The sequence below is a fragment of the Trachurus japonicus genome, chromosome 3 (genome assembly GCF_045865225.1).
Source record: "Trachurus japonicus isolate A0001 chromosome 3, Traja_1.0".
Classification (NCBI taxonomy): domain Eukaryota; kingdom Metazoa; phylum Chordata; class Actinopteri; order Carangiformes; family Carangidae; genus Trachurus; species Trachurus japonicus.
The window spans coordinates 22,544,578-22,560,078 of NC_140909.1; the positions used below are offsets into that span (position 1 = coordinate 22,544,578).

A 15,501-nucleotide genomic window follows, 5' to 3' on the forward strand; every position below is an offset into this window, starting at 1 on the left:
CATGAGCCTCTGTAGCATACTGTAGCTCTGGGAAGCTCACCGCTCCACTCGGCAGTTCTAAAAACAGCTTGCACCGACAATTAAAGGTAATGAACCTACTGCTATGATTATGATTATTGCAATGGGCCAATTTGCCAAAAATGTTGAACTATCCCTTTAAGCTGATTGTAGGCACAATAATGTGACTTCACTGTTCTTCTGTGATTTACAATGATTTTGCTGTTGTCCCTCCAGCTGATGACCTCAGCTCTCAAGACCAGTTTGAGGTCCCTGAGGCCGGAGGCTGGGATGCCACCCTGAGTGGAGAAGACGAGGACGACTTCTTTGATCTCCAGATTGTCAAACACTATGACGGAGAGGTGAGGATGAATGGAATAATTTCCTGAGGAATTCTCAGAGTCTATATGAAGAATAGTTTTATTAATAGTGAGTGCGATCGTCGAAACCCCCCCGCAGGTGAAAGCCGAGGCATCGTGGGACTCGACCGTCCACGAATGCCCTCAGCTCAGTCGTGGGGGAGCGTGGCCCGAGCAGCGAGTGTACCTGACGGTGCGAGTGGTGGTTCAGCTCAGCCATCCTGCCGACATGCAGCTGGTCCTGAGGAAGAGAATCTGCGTCAACGTTAACCCCGGCCGCCAGGGCTTCGCTCACAACTTTCTGAGAAGGATGTCCACCCGCAGCACAATACCAGGCTGCGGGGTCACATTCGAGGTGGTCTCCAACATCCCCGGGGTAAAGGAAATGAAAGGGCGTCTGAAATTCTGTGTTGAGTGCGGTAAAAAAGAATTATTGAACACAAAAATCTTTCTAATATTTTGCCCAATCAGGACGCTCCTGGATCAGAAGACAGGGAGATGTTGGCCCGGCTCGCTGCCAGCGCACACAGCAGCCAGTCAGGTGATGACGAGGCTGCCATTGAGAAATACCTCCGAAGTGTCCTGAGCCTGGAGAACATCCTGACTCTGGACAGACTCAGACAGGTAGACATGTAGACATATATTTTTACAGCATTTACATATGCATATTATTATATTATATTATATATATTGTACCCTTTCACACTGACAGATCAGATGTTGGTGGCTATTAGTGTTCAATGTAAAAAGGGCTGTATTTGTCATATTTTCAATTTTGTCAATCGCCATGTCTTGAAATTGTGTGTGTGTGTGTGTGTGTGTGTTGTAGGAGGTGGCAGTGAAGGAGCAACTGGCTGGCCGAGGAAGGAGCAACAGACGGAGCCTCAGTTCTCCTTCTGTCCACAGGGTAAAACACAAATACGACCGCAACTAATAGCAATGTCATCATCTCTGAGGTGATGATAATATCCTCTAAATATACTCTCTGTCTGTCCGTCCTCAGCTGTCTGGAAGTAGACAGGACTTGTCCACAACCTCCCTGCTGGATGATAAGGTGACACATACAAATCAGAACAAAACTAGTACAAACATGTTGTCGTTCCCAGTAGGCGTTTTCAGCTCTGATGCCACGTTTCTTTCTGTGTGTCTTCCTCTCAGGGTCGATGGGAGAGCCAGCAGGATATCTTCATGCCCTCTCAGTTTCACCGCACCCTCCCCCGCCCCGCCTCCTCCCCCTCCACCTACTCCACCTCCCCTTCCTCGTCCCCTACTCCCTTCGCCATGTCCCCCCCACAGAACCAGGAACCAGAGCCAGGTAAACCTCCACCACCTCTCCTCTCCCCCGTGACTCCTCCACTCTGCTCTCTTGCTTTTTTCTTTCCATTCACAACTGTTTTGTTTACTCATTCCCATCTCTCACACACACACACACACCTCAGTATTTGATACCGTGTTCTCCTGGTTTTACCTGCTCTTCTTCCTCTGTCTGATGTTGCCATAACGCCGTATTTTACTTCACCATCTCGTGTCACTGTTTACATTAGAAAGTGCTGGGTCACACCACTCTGTTCCCATTTTGCCCAGCCAATACCCCATGTCTAACATCTCCCTTCTTACCTTCCTCTTTTGGTGTCTCGTCTACTGATTCTTGCTGTTTCTAATTCAATGTTAACTTCTCCCTCCTCTCTCCTAATATTCATCACTAATTCTTTCAGTGTCTGATCTGATCAATCTGATTATTTCTTCCAGCTATCTGATTCATAGCAATGTCTCTTTCATGTCAGTCAGAATCCATTTTACTGTGGCATGCTCTTAGATTAATTCTGTTTTTAAAAAAATGAACAGAATTAATTGATTTTGATTAATTTCACGCTTCAGTGATTAGAATGTTATCTCCGCTGTAATAGCTAAATCAACCATCAGTGCCAGCCGATGTTTTCTCCTGTCAGTCTATCACTGCTTTTGGGTTGTTGCCATTTCCTGGACTCGCTCTCAACTTCCTGTCTTAATCTTTCACATCTCCTCTACCTCCCGCACCTCCTCTTGTGTCCTTGCTTCCTACCTCTCTCCTGCCTCCTCTTCCTCCTTTCTCTCACCTCCCCGCCCCGCCCCCCAGGTCGTTCAGGACTTGCTGCCTCTTATCTTTCAGTTAAGGCGCTGGTTCCTCAGATGCCCAAACTGCTCAAGTCTCTGTTTCCAGTGCGAGATGAGAAGAAGGAGCTGAGACCTTCGCCGCACAGCCAGCAGGTCAGCAGAGACGCTGCAGTAGAGCTCACTGACATGGAGCACAAACCCTTAAAGGGGAATTGCCGTTTTCTTTTTTTACAATCTGGACCTTATTTAGGAATTAGATCCAGCCGAGATCCAGCCGAGAGCCGCGTATATCCGTATAATGCGCATCTATAAGGCAACGGAATGCAGCCTCTAATTAACACATTATCTTCTGCGAAACTCGTTCATTTCACCAATATTTTGTTATGATATGCTAGTGCTATTCCCCTCTGAGTCCAGGGTGACCTGTTATCAACATCCGGGGTCTGTAGGTTGACCTACTAACCTCTGACCTGGATGATGTCATCTCTGAGCGCTGTGCGGCGCGGCTTGTTGCTACCGCTAATGGTTCGTTTCTGCATGTTTCTGACTTGTCAGAACAAAATGAGCAGCTGGACGAAGTTCTGCTTCCTCAGGCTTCCTCTCCGCAGCCTGGACTCACTAAAGCTCTGGCTAGTCGCGCTAAAAAATTATTATCAGAATGAGATGATATCCAGGTCAGAGGTTAGTAGGTCAACCTACAGACCCCAGATGTTCATAACAGGTCACCCTGGACTCAGAGGGGAATAGCACTAGCCTATCATAACAAGATATTGGTGTTTCACGGCGGATAATGTGTTATTTAGAGAGGTTACATTGCGCTGCCCTGTAGACTCGCATTATATGGATATACGCGGCTCTCAGCTGGATCTAATTTCGTCAGAACGACTTGTAATGACACCAAAGTTATCTGGGTGAGTAAATGGTTGTATTTTATGCTAGAAATAAGGTCCAGATTTTAAAAAACGGCAATTCCCCTTTAACAGTTACAGTTGAGGTGCACTCAAACAAGGCACTTTAAATGAGCAATAGTAGGATCCAGTTAACAAATGTCAAATATATAATCAGCATCAAATTACTCCGGACTGTCAGACACGTTAGTTTTCGAGTGAGTATGCACGCTTCTACGTTTTATGTCTTTTGACTCCTGTCCTAACCTTGTTTGATGTTACTCGGCAGCATGTACCACGCATCATGACATCAACAGGAGGGGACGACAGCCGAGTCAAGAATGAGACGGTGAGACTGCGCCCCGTCCTCCCTGCTCTTATATGTTGACCTCAGTTTTCTAGACTCTGGTGGATGATCAGTGGCCTTTAACTAAGATTTGATCCAGAACTCGTACTTCACTAAGGGTTTAGGTTCCTGCCAAAGCAGCACAGGAATCTTTCATGTTTGTTTCATATCTTTCACATTTGCTCTCAAGTCTCTGTCTTATACAAAGTATGCACATACTCATGTTGAAAGCACTATTGATAACAATAGATCCATTTGTCCAGATTTAGTTCCTGGCCTGGTTCAATGAGTAAATAAAAAAACACATTAGCAGATGATGGAAATGGTCCCGTACAAAACAGACCATTGACCTTGTTGCATTTCTTCCTGTCGGCCTAAAAGACGATTGTTGTGTTTTTGGGGAAGTTGATGATTAGTGCTGATTGTTGTTTTATTTTGCCTTGTTTGCATGCTCTCGTCCGTCCCTCCGTTCCTGCGGCAACTGTGGGTTTCCTGTAGACCGCTGTGCTGCAGCCCCCGACCAAAGACAGGCGGGCAGAGTTCCCAGAAGTCCCACCTCTTCCTGTGCATGACCCGCATGACACCACCCCCCTCAGCCCCCTCAGCCAGTCGTCAAGCGGCTACTTCTCCACTAGTGTCTCTACGGTTACCCTGTCCGATGTTCTCCAACCCTCCTCCTCGTCCTCCTCCCTCCTGGCTGCTGAGACTACGTTACCCACAAACCCCCAGCAGCCGCAGCAGCCGCAGCAGCAGCAGCAGCAGCAGCAGCGTGCTGACGGGAACGATGTTGTGACCTCTCCTTCTCAGTGTGGTGTCAAAGTGGCTCCCGTGGTCGGCCCGCCTTTGTCAAACAGCTCAGCCAATCACAACAATGTCACCGGAGAAACGTCCTTCTCTAAACAGACGCTGGTCAACTCAGGAGGAGGAGGAGGTGAAGGGTTTGAACGGCTAGAGATCTTTGTGGACGACGACGAGCGTAACCATGACGACAATCTGCCCGACTGGCTCAGAGAAGGGGCGTATGTGACAGTGGGAGGCAATAAGGCGGGGACGGTGCGCTACCTGGGAGTGACGCAGTTTGCTGAGGGGGTGTGGGCGGGGGTGGAGCTGGACACGCCTGTAGGTGGGTACACCAGTACAACGCTCGCTTCAGTCATATCGCACAGAACATTTCCGGAGCCGCCGCTCACCCTCGCTGTTTCTCTTCCCACAGGTAAGAACGACGGCTCGGTCGGAGGCCATCGCTATTTCCACTGTAAACCGGGTTACGGGGTGCTGGTTCGCCCAGACCGGCTGTCCTGTCGCGACCGGACCAGCCGGCGAACGACGGGAGAGTTCGCTCCCCCGGCTCACGTCCCCATCCTGCGAGGAGAAGCCATCGTCGCCCGGAGTCGAGAGAACCGCAAATCCTGGAGCAGTTGAGACAGGGAAACTAGGAGCTGGACGGGAGAGATGAACTCCACACAGCTCACTTAACCCCCCCTCCCCTCCCCCCTTAACCCCTCCTCCCTTCTCCTCCCAGCTATGCAACAGGCTCACACATCAGAACTGACTTACTGCCCCACCCACCCACTCACCCCACCCACCAAACCACACCCGCAGCAGCATCCGTTCACAGTTAACGGACGGCAACAGAATAAAGACAGTGAAGAGAATGAATGCAACGAGAGACTATGCAGAGAATATAAAAGTCCACGGAAGGACTATTTATCATTTGAGATGATGCTAAATGAATGGTGGTGGTGGTCAATGGGAAGACTGCTGAGAATGAATGGAGGCAGACCTTATCATATTGGGAGCATCAGAGCTCTCTGTGGGTGTGGGTCGGACACTGGAGACAGGATGATGGGACGGTATCCAGGGATGCAAACCAGTCACGTTATTGATCCCAGCTCACATCTGCAATGTGATGAAATGATCACGCTGGGGGGCATTCAGATCATAACAGCAGACTTATTGCTGCATTCCCACCTGTGATGTGTTTGCATCCTTGGATATGATGCGTCTCCCTGGTGATGCTCCGGCTGCCACCCCCCCCCCCCCCCCCCCCCCCCCGACCTCTCGTGGTCTCATCTGCAGACTGACTCTTTGACTCATCGTTTGAGACACTCTCTGGAGACTCTCTCTCTCTCTCGCTCTCTCCATCCTGGACTCCTTTTCTTTTCTCTTGAGGATAGATTCTCCCAGAATGTGCCTTCACCACGGCTTGGTTTGCATTTGTTTTTCTGTGTATTTAATTACTATTAGCTGTGTTTGTGTTGATGAGAATGCCTTGTGCTAACTTGTGCTAAGTGTGAGGTGATCTCAGGGACTGTAGCGGGGAAAGGCAAAGGATGGATGTGTGTGTGTGTGTGTGTGTGTGTGTTTGTGTTTGTAAATGTTGTACAGTGTTAACCTGTGTGCACAAGATGTTGTTGTTGTTGTTGTTGTTGTAGTAGTCGTGTTGGTGTTAAAGATTAGATGTGTAGAGCAGGAGAAGTGCGTGCTCATTGGACGGAGCCACTATGGAAGCAAGATGTTTGTACTGGGAGACTTTTAAAGTCTAAATTTTTGCACTGGAGACGTTGGATAAGAAGCTTCTGTACGTGAGCAGAGGGTGGTGTAATGTCGTGTGTCAATGATGGCGTGACACTGACTGGACTGTGTCCGACAGCGGGTGTCCTGGTCGTCCTCTGACACCAGGTGGCGCTGTCCACAGGGCAGTAGCTTAGTGTTGCATCAGCGGAGATGGGGCTCGAGTATGTGATGAGGAAAAGAGTAGATGAGATGGACAGGCTGGCAGAAATCCTGCTGGGAGAATTACACTTAAGGGGAGAATCAGTTTGCTTAATGCATTCGATCTGTTTTAAATACATTTTAGGTTTTTATGTTTTTATTTCACAACAAGTGACACAACTGGGAGGATGAGCTACGAGTACGTTCTGGGAAAGAAACGGTTTGGACTGACTGAACATTCCTGACGCATCTGTTGTATCTGAAGTAAATGATGGGACTTTGTTGAGATTTCTGTTTATTAGTTCTTTATGTTGAACATTTCAGAGGAACCTGGATTGTACACTGACTTCATTCTTGTGTATTGATTTATGGTGAAGCATTAGCAGTACAGCGCAGCACTGCGTCACACACACGACTGACACATATCCAGAGGATCTGATCAGAGAGCTGCCTCGTAGGAGACGTGGGATCCAGGATATCTCGGCTTCTGCTGACCGTTCTTTTGTTAATCTCATCTTTCTCAAGTTTCCAAACGTTGTGGAATCGCTGAAGTAAATCTCTGGAGACTCTGGTCAGCGTGAAGTGTTTGGTTTGATCAGTCCGGAGTCTCACCAAGTGAGCGTGTGGCAGTTATTGATTTAATGGTGACAGATCCGATATTTCGACATATGGTGGGATACGGTTCATATCCTAATGGTCACAAACCTGAATCTGTATGTTGACATTATTATTGATGTCTACGAATCAGGTTGTGTCGTCAAAGGCTGTTTCTATGGTAACAGTTAATCATTGTATGCAAAAAAAGAAACTGTAACAATTTCAGATGATATAACAATTCATATAAAAACATTATATGGAATACTCTATGTGCATGTAAATGCACTCAGTATGTCCAAACACTATCATCTGTATGGATACTATATATTTTTCCCCCATTCCTAAATATATATCTATATCATGCGTTTCTTAATTTAAGAAGCGTGATTTTACTATTTATATTTAAATGCTTGTACACATGCCTTTATCGCATGAAAATTGATAAAGCCTTTTATTTTAATAAATGTTGCACAAATGATTCCATGAAAATTGCTGCTATTAGCATTGTAAATTATACTGTAAATGGATCAGTTGATTTATCTAACGCTCTCCATCTCTTACTGTATACTAGATTGGAATTTAGTAATTTTTTTTAAAATCCCAAATGGAGGAGTTAATGTCAGTACTGTGGTTCAGTGGCCAAAATATTTTTAATGAAGCAGTAAAATTTTGAAAACGAGGCACTTTGTAAACGTGAGCCTTGAAAAAGAGACGGTTAGAAAATTTTCTGGGTGAAAAGTCACGTCTGCAGTGATTTTTGAAGAAGAATACAGAAATAAATGTTGATGGTGCATTAAAGCTGAAGTATGAGACAAGTAATATCACCATAATTTAGTTATTTATTACTGGCCTTAAAGCCCAGGACCGTGGAGTTCTCTGGTTGGTTGGTTGGTAACCACAGGTGGCTGTCTGGTATGTTATTGGCCGACAGATTGTGAAGTGGTACGTTGGTTGGTTCAGTTATTTTTACGAAATTGTGGTTCATAATAGTTATGTGGTAATAAAGGAAGGGAGTAAAGTTTTCTCACGTATCGTGTGTGTGTGAGTGTGAGAGAGAGAGAGAATGTGGGGATGAGACTTTGCTTTGATTCAGTTGTGTCAGTGAGTCCTCAGCCGGATGGGACGTGACCCCAGCAGCAGCAGACGTGGATCCGCTCTGTGGCTGCTGGTCCCTTCCGTCCTGCTCTGAGCTCAGACACTGTTTTTTTTATTTTAATTTTATGGGTTTGAGATCACTTCAGGCTTCTGGATGTTTCCTTTATGTTATTGTGCCTCAGAAACCATGTGACCATGTATCTTCCACACACTTGTTTCCATATCGAAGACGCTTCAATTCATTTGCACAAACGTCTCCAGAGGGAATCGAGGAGTTCATTTCTGGAACACTTGTAACATGTAAGAAGAAAATACAGCCAGATTTTTCTATGACTCGGCGTTCTCAACTTACCTGCTGTTCTTTACTCTCTGAACTAAACATTTAATGAGTTTGGCTTTTTGGAGCCATGTTCCTCTGCTCCCTGCTCAACTGCCTTTTAAGTGAAAAAGAAAAGATAAAAAAGAAAGGTTTGAAAATTGCTCATGTTGTGAAATAGTATTTTACATGACAGCAGAGCTAAGTTCATGTAGTGGTTAAGATACAACAATGTAGACATTTGTCTTTTTCTTCCTCCTTCTTTACTCTCCACACAGTTTGCAACACATTAGTTTTTCAGGTTAAGTGTGACGCCGACATTAGATGCACATGAGCAACAGCCGCCATTGCAATAAGGTAAACAGAGAAAAGTAGCATCAGTGATATATAACTGTTCTGAAACGACTTTTTAGATTAAAGCAAAGCCATGAGCAGTGTTATGTATGTGAGTGTATCAACCACCTAAACCACATTTACTTCCAACGTTTATCGATGTGACTTGTGTCCGAGCATATTCAGTCTTCAGCCCCGAGTGTCTCTTTTTTTTCTGCGTTTTTTTTTTTTTTCTTTTCTTTTTTAAAATTGTTTCTTGTCTGAAGTGCTTCTGTTTGCTCAGAATTGGTCCCATATCTTTGTTACATTTGCCTCCCTGTTGCGTTTCCTGCAGCTGTGAGCTAACTACGGGACCACTGGTCTGGACCAACATGTCTTGTCCCCCAACACCTCCCGACTCCCACCGCCTTAACGTGGCCTTCAACCTGGAGCCAGACTGGTTTTAGCAGGAATAATCCCAGCTCTCTAACTCAGCTAAAACGTGCTGTACTCTAAACCCTCGGCATGCTGTGCTGTTTAAGAGGGTCACACCACAACTACACAGACCCATTCTGCTTCACAGTGAAAAAAAAGTTTTTTAAATTATTTATTAGCTAATTTGAGTCATTTTTGTCAGTGGAGCTGTCAGGTTTTATTATTACTCCTTACAACTTGAAGGAGAGCTGTTTGTGGTGCCCCCTGGTGGCTGCTCTCGAAACTCAATCATTCCACACAGGGAATTTTATACACAACCAGAAAATCATCAAAGTCAGTGGAAAAGCAGCCACCCACCGGCCCACAGCATCAAGCCTGACAGCTTCAGCTTCAGATTACATCTTTTTAGCAGCAGGTTTAGGATATGCATCGGATGAAAAACTCCTGTTCCTGCCTCGGAAGTGAGATTTGACCGTGTTGCTACCTCTACGACGTCATGGTCGTCCAGAGTGTTCTACCAACTTCTTCCCTGAGGCCTTTGTAGCTGACAAAAAGTTGAACCTGCTTCACTGCTGGACTAACTAAACCCAGTTTACTCTCTGTGTGTTCTCGCATAGTAGAATAAACCACAGGAAACAAGCAATACATGGCTGTTGGCTTAATGCAGCACAGCCTTTTTTTTTGTTGTTTTTCTTTTTGGCAATGACAGCTTGATCTGCTTTCCAGGAAAATCCATCTACAGCAGCTCCTTATGGTGCATTTTAAAGGCAGTTGGTATCAGTACTCCTCCTTATAGGTACCTGCAGCCATAATAACCTGAGCTGTGTTATAATGGAAGGCTTACAGAAGCTAAACGAGGGGGTTTGGTGCTTTGCTACGTCAGGGAGTTATTCCTGCAAAACAAACAAACAAATAAACAAAAAGCCCCTTCAGTCCCTGAAACCTTTCACTCGTTTACCTGAAGAAAAATTCAAATCATCAGACATGAGTTTAATGTGGCCTGGGCCTGGTCAACAGTATTACTAGATCTCGATCATACTAACGAATCATTATCAATCATTGCTACTGTTGATTCTGTGGACCGGGTTTGTCTTGATGTGTCATTAGTATGTGTGAGTGCACCATCGGAGTGGTTGCCCTATGTATGTATGTACGTATGTATGTATGTGTGTATATATGCGCATATTAAGACTTATAAAAAGAAAAATCTGAGCACAAGTTTGGGTTTTGATTAATTTAATTGTTTTATGTAATTCTATGCTGCAATCCAAAGAATAAACATGTACTATAATACATTTATAATTTTCATTTTTTATCATCTGAACAGTAATCTGGCAAGAGAAAATAAAAAAAAGAACAATAACAGGAGTATTTGTTGTTTTTTTTGTTTTGTACCTAACTGTTTAAATCTCTAAAGAAATGTTCTGAGCTGATCAGTACAGAAGTTGTTGCCACACCGAAGGTAAGTCAGAACTAAAACTAGCTGTCATTTGGTGTCTGTTGTTATAGATATGTAAAATATAAAAACAGTATTTTTATTTTATAAGAGAGATGAAACTATCTCAAAAAAATTCTTCTGTTTTCTTGTAATAAAACTGTTCCAACTCAAGAGTCCACTTACTTTCTTTTTCCAGAGTTTTCAATCATGTAACGTGGGATCATCAGTGAATGAAGAGTGCCACGCTGTCAGTAGCTCACTGTGTATCCAGCTGTTTTCTTGTAAACTCTGTCTTCTGATGTGATCAACAGACATAGCTCAGACAAACCTAGTAATAAGGGGGCCTTGAGTAAATCGATCTTTTTTTTCTGTGTCTTCTCTTTTCACATAACAAAACAGTGCAAGTGAATTAGTCAGTTTGGCTGCTGAATATGGAGTTTTACAGGCTGGGACACTTTTAAAGGCCTATAACTTATTCTCTGAAACAACTTTGTACTTGACTTAAAAATGATCTGCATATGTTTCTGTTTGTGTCCCTGCATGTATGACTGGCCTGTGAGGGTGGGGCTAAGTAAGCCAAGTGGTGATGTCACACCTGCATCATTATCTGATGAGTTTGTGTCATGTGATTATTGTCGACCAAATCTCATGAAACCTCATTTAGTTCTGCTTAGGCAGATTACTTTATGCTTTGAGACACTTCGGGATGCTGCTGAAAGTCAGACTGCTTTCAATCCTCAGGCCATTTGTGATGGAATTTTTTTAATGGCTGGCTACACTTTTCAATTTAGTGAATGGAGCATGTAATGATCATCTGTGTGCAGCTGCAGCCAACTCCAAATACTCTCTACATGCGCTGTACTTGACCTCTGCCTCAAAAACATCAGTTTCGTCAGCAGGTCTAAGTTCACTTCACTCTCACTTGTGTTCACAGATGGAAGAGAAACACAACTTTGACAGTAGGGCTGGATTATGTGCCAAAAGATTACTGTGTGATGGGACTTGATTCCTGCTGGGATTTTTACTGAAAAGAATATAAAAATAGGGATGACGTGATTTTTGTTGGGGTTTTCCATTTCAAATCAATTGTTGAGCTTGTATTGTGGCAGCATTAGTGTCTGACTATGCACAGTGACATAAGACAATAGCACAAAGCGAGACACACAGCGTGGACTCAGTTTTTATTCCCTTGTAAATAGAATATCAATAAAAACACACCTTAAAAATAACAAATAAGGTTTATCCAACAGATGAAAAAGTAACAAAAGGCATATGTAGAGCTCCTACATAGCGATTACAGAACAGTCTACCGTCCAAAAAAGGCACTAAATCTTGAAATAGAGAATAACAGGGGATTAAAAAAAATATCAATTCAAACTGCTACAAACAAACATCCTGCTGAGGTTTGATATTTTTCATCCAACAGAGATGATTGAAGAGTTTATTGCCAGAATGAAATGGAAACCATGTCAGGAAAAAAAACAACTTTTATACATGACTGAACCATGTTTTTAAGTAGTATTTCAAGTCATTGGCCTATTAAATGAGAACATTAAGACTGAAACATCTACATTTTAGACTGGATGCATGGATGATTAATGTCCTTTTTTCACCTAAATAAATACAGCATTTTGGAATATAACTCTTCAAATGTCCTACTGTGTCTCGTGTAGATGGTACTGAGTAATGTAGGAGAAGGACAACAGCAACATTTGGTCCTGAGGCATGAACCGACACAATGATCCCCTGCGCTCACTTTGTTCAGACAGCAGATCTCTGATCAGATAAAAGCATGCACCCCAACTCTGTACCAAAGAAACCATCACAGCATCACTCTACGGTGTATGTTTCGTTTTGAGACTACGCAATCAGGAAATAGTCAGAGCCCGGGGTGCATGTAACAGGTGTTCGGTTGTGAAATAAGGTCTGATCTGAATCATTAGCTGCTTTGTTCCTGTAATAAACTAGTGAAGGAAGCTCAAACAAAGCAGTACAACAAGGCAACAGAGGACTGAAGGCAGATAATACAACTGCTTTTCAACCAAGAAAAAGACACAACATGCAGGAGGTCGGCAATGTCTGACACAAAGTGCACGACCAGCCTGACCCAGTGATGAACAGAGCTGGAAGAGCAAAGGCTTTCTGTGTCCTTTTGTGTGAAACCATGGTACCATGGTATTCTTGTCTCTGTGTCATGACAACTTTTGAGTGATTTTAAAGATGATTACAATAGAAGTACACATTTTCTGGCACAAAACTGATGGAGCCGGTTTGGTGTGAAAAACTGAAAGCAAAATGAAATAGTTGACAAACAAGACCAGGAAAGTGAGTCTGTGACAAACAGCAGAGTAGACCACCATGCTGCAGCCGCCAAACCAGCCGCTTTGATTTTATCATGTGAAATAGTTGATTTCTTTCTCGTATTGTTGATCGGTTTTTGTCCCACACGTCCAATCAGGTAATCCACTTGATTAGGATATTTTGACAATAATTCATAATGACAAGTGGGATCAGTGTCTTAAAAGGGTCTAGCCAGGTTTTCATCCACCACAATTATAAACTGTTTTCTTGTCTGTATACAACATCTAGTATTGCACGTCTGCCCGTCCTGGGTGAGCGATCCCTCTTCTGTTGCTCACCCTGAGGTTTCTCCGATTTTTCCCTGTTAAAAGGGGTTTCTATGGAGTTTTTCCTCAGTCGATGTGAGGGTCTAAGGGCAGAGGATGTTGTTATGATGCTATGTAAAGCCCTTTGAGACAAACTGTTTGTAAAAACGGGCTATACAAATAAAATTGCCTTGCCTTGCCACAGTTATGGGAGGTGGTGGTGTCAAGTGTATCACTGCAGCAGCAGAGGGTATAAAAAATATAGATGTAAGCACTATTGTTACATTTGTTTCACGTATTAATTTGAAGGACGGTACAAGATCCTCCACCTCAACCCAAAAGTCAAAAAACTAATTGTGATTTTCCAATATCTTATGCACAATTTTCTGAATATGTACATAAATGTGTCGACCTTCAGACAATGTGCTAGACACATGGTTGGAGGAAAATGAGAGCAACAACTATTTCACATAAAACTAAAACAGCGATCCATTTACAATTTTGTTTCTGTTCACTGTTCTTGGTCTCTCTTGTGTACATGTGTGGTTTTTGGTCACATTTTTTATGTTTGTTTCATGATTTGATTCATTTCTTTTTGCTTTCAGATTTTTTTTGGCTCTACCATGACAGAACATGACACTAACAAACACTTTCAATTTGCTGCTCCAGAACAACACAGTACAACTTCATGACAAGACCATGAAGGCAGCAGCTTAAATGATTTATAATGAAATAATCTGAGAACAGCACTTAAATGAATCCATAGATCCACTTCAGAAATTCTCCTGCTTGGCAGATTCAAAAGAAAAGAAAAAACATTTTTAATATTTTCGATATTTTGGTGTAAATAATTCAAACAAAGGACAGAAAACGACTTAACTAACGATGCCTCAGAGTTTTAAAAACGCTTAAAGCAAAGACACCTGGGACAGCTCTGCTGTCGTACATTTAAAGAGACATTCCACCACAAAACTTACATTTTCTCAGACGTTTAGTCCGACACCAACACTGAGGATGTGTCAGTACTGCACCAGGATGAAGGGGAGAAGCTATTTTACAATTATTCCATGAACTGAAGTTGAAGCAGGAGCTGATGAACTAATAAATCCTTTTTTAGAGTGGAATTTCCCTTAACTTTCCAACTTAATATTTATTGGCTCAAGTTTGGGAGGGAACTTCCCTTTTAAAGGATGCTGACGTTTCTGTTGTCGGCCACCATGAACCATCTTTACAGCCTCGTCACAGTTTGTCGTCAGCCTCCTCTGAACAGATCAGATCTACACTCATATTTCACTCCCATTCGCCTAAACTTTGATTCACATTGAAGCAGCTGTGGAGGAACCTGCAGGGGTGTAGCTTATACTGTAGCTAAGGGGGTAAAGTGAGGTATTTGTGTCGAGTTTGTAACTCTGAACTAGTAGCTTAGCCTGTAAAGCACCTGGTGATGAACACTGATGAACCAGTTTAACTGAAGCCACCTTTAGTGTTGGCTTTTACAGAACATCATGTGTTCAGCTTTCTTGCATTGATGATGTGTGTACAGTCTTTGTAGAAGTCCTGCACTGATCCTACGTCAGTGAACTGTAAAAACTAAGGCACTTCAACTTAAAATCATACAGTACTAAAAATTTAATTTTACGGAAATATTTATGCAGTCAGATCAAAGTTAGTGTCCTTTCAGAATCACAACTAAAACCTTAGAGATTAAAGCTGCACTAATCAATATTTCAATGATGAAAAAGTAACTGATGTGTGTGGACAATGTGCTAGGGGTCGCTCGTTGTAGCCCACCCATTGCAAACAACTACCTAACTCTTAAGTTAGCATCAGCTTTTTAGCATGTTTAGCTCATTGTTTTGGATTTCTGACCAATTAAAGAGGAACTACGCAGGATTTCTCCCGTGGCTATGCTACATTTTTACCTTAATTAAAAAGCTCCGGTCTAATTTCGATCCTTAACTACATGACTTGTTACAAGTGAGAATGGAGGCTCTCTGCCTTCCACCTGGCATCTCACGGCTGAAAACCCAACCTTTCAACATCAGTGTAGTTACTCGGTCGCCGCCCCGGTGTCCCAGCTCTCGTCTCTGTGGCACCGTGACACAAACACGCTCCGTAACCGGCAATCTTTTGTTTATGACGGTTAAAGCAAATATACACGTTGTAACATCGTATAGATTATGTAACGTTATCCGCCGCTCCATGTATTGATTTTTCGCCGGCTTCGTTGTAAACAAATGCACATGGACGAGAGGAGCATTAGCAAAACAGCGGAAAAGCCACAGGACTTGCATAGTTCCCCTT

General features: G+C 43.4%; 1 protein-coding gene across 2 annotated transcripts in view; it reads left to right on the forward strand.

The window, feature by feature from the left end:
* The window catches only part of kif13ba (kinesin family member 13Ba), a 41,050-nt gene extending 33,844 nt beyond the window's left edge, over positions 1-7,206 (forward strand). Inside the window, exons 30-39 of one of the 2 annotated variants that reach the window (XM_085766949.1) lie at positions 235-359; positions 457-732; positions 828-980; positions 1,186-1,263; positions 1,360-1,410; positions 1,515-1,671; positions 2,506-2,603; positions 3,627-3,686; positions 4,182-4,806; positions 4,897-7,206. In XM_085766949.1, coding sequence (XP_085623075.1) covers positions 235-359; positions 457-732; positions 828-980; positions 1,186-1,263; positions 1,360-1,410; positions 1,515-1,671; positions 2,506-2,603; positions 3,627-3,686; positions 4,182-4,806; positions 4,897-5,105 — 1,832 coding nt within the window. In that variant the 3' untranslated portion in view covers positions 5,106-7,206. Of the gene's footprint in view, positions 1-234; positions 360-456; positions 733-827; positions 981-1,185; positions 1,264-1,359; positions 1,411-1,514; positions 1,672-2,472; positions 2,604-3,626; positions 3,687-4,181; positions 4,807-4,896 lie in introns of both variants that reach the window. The other variant, XM_085766940.1, reaches the window with a different exon arrangement.
* Positions 7,207-15,501: the final 8,295 nt, after the last annotated feature.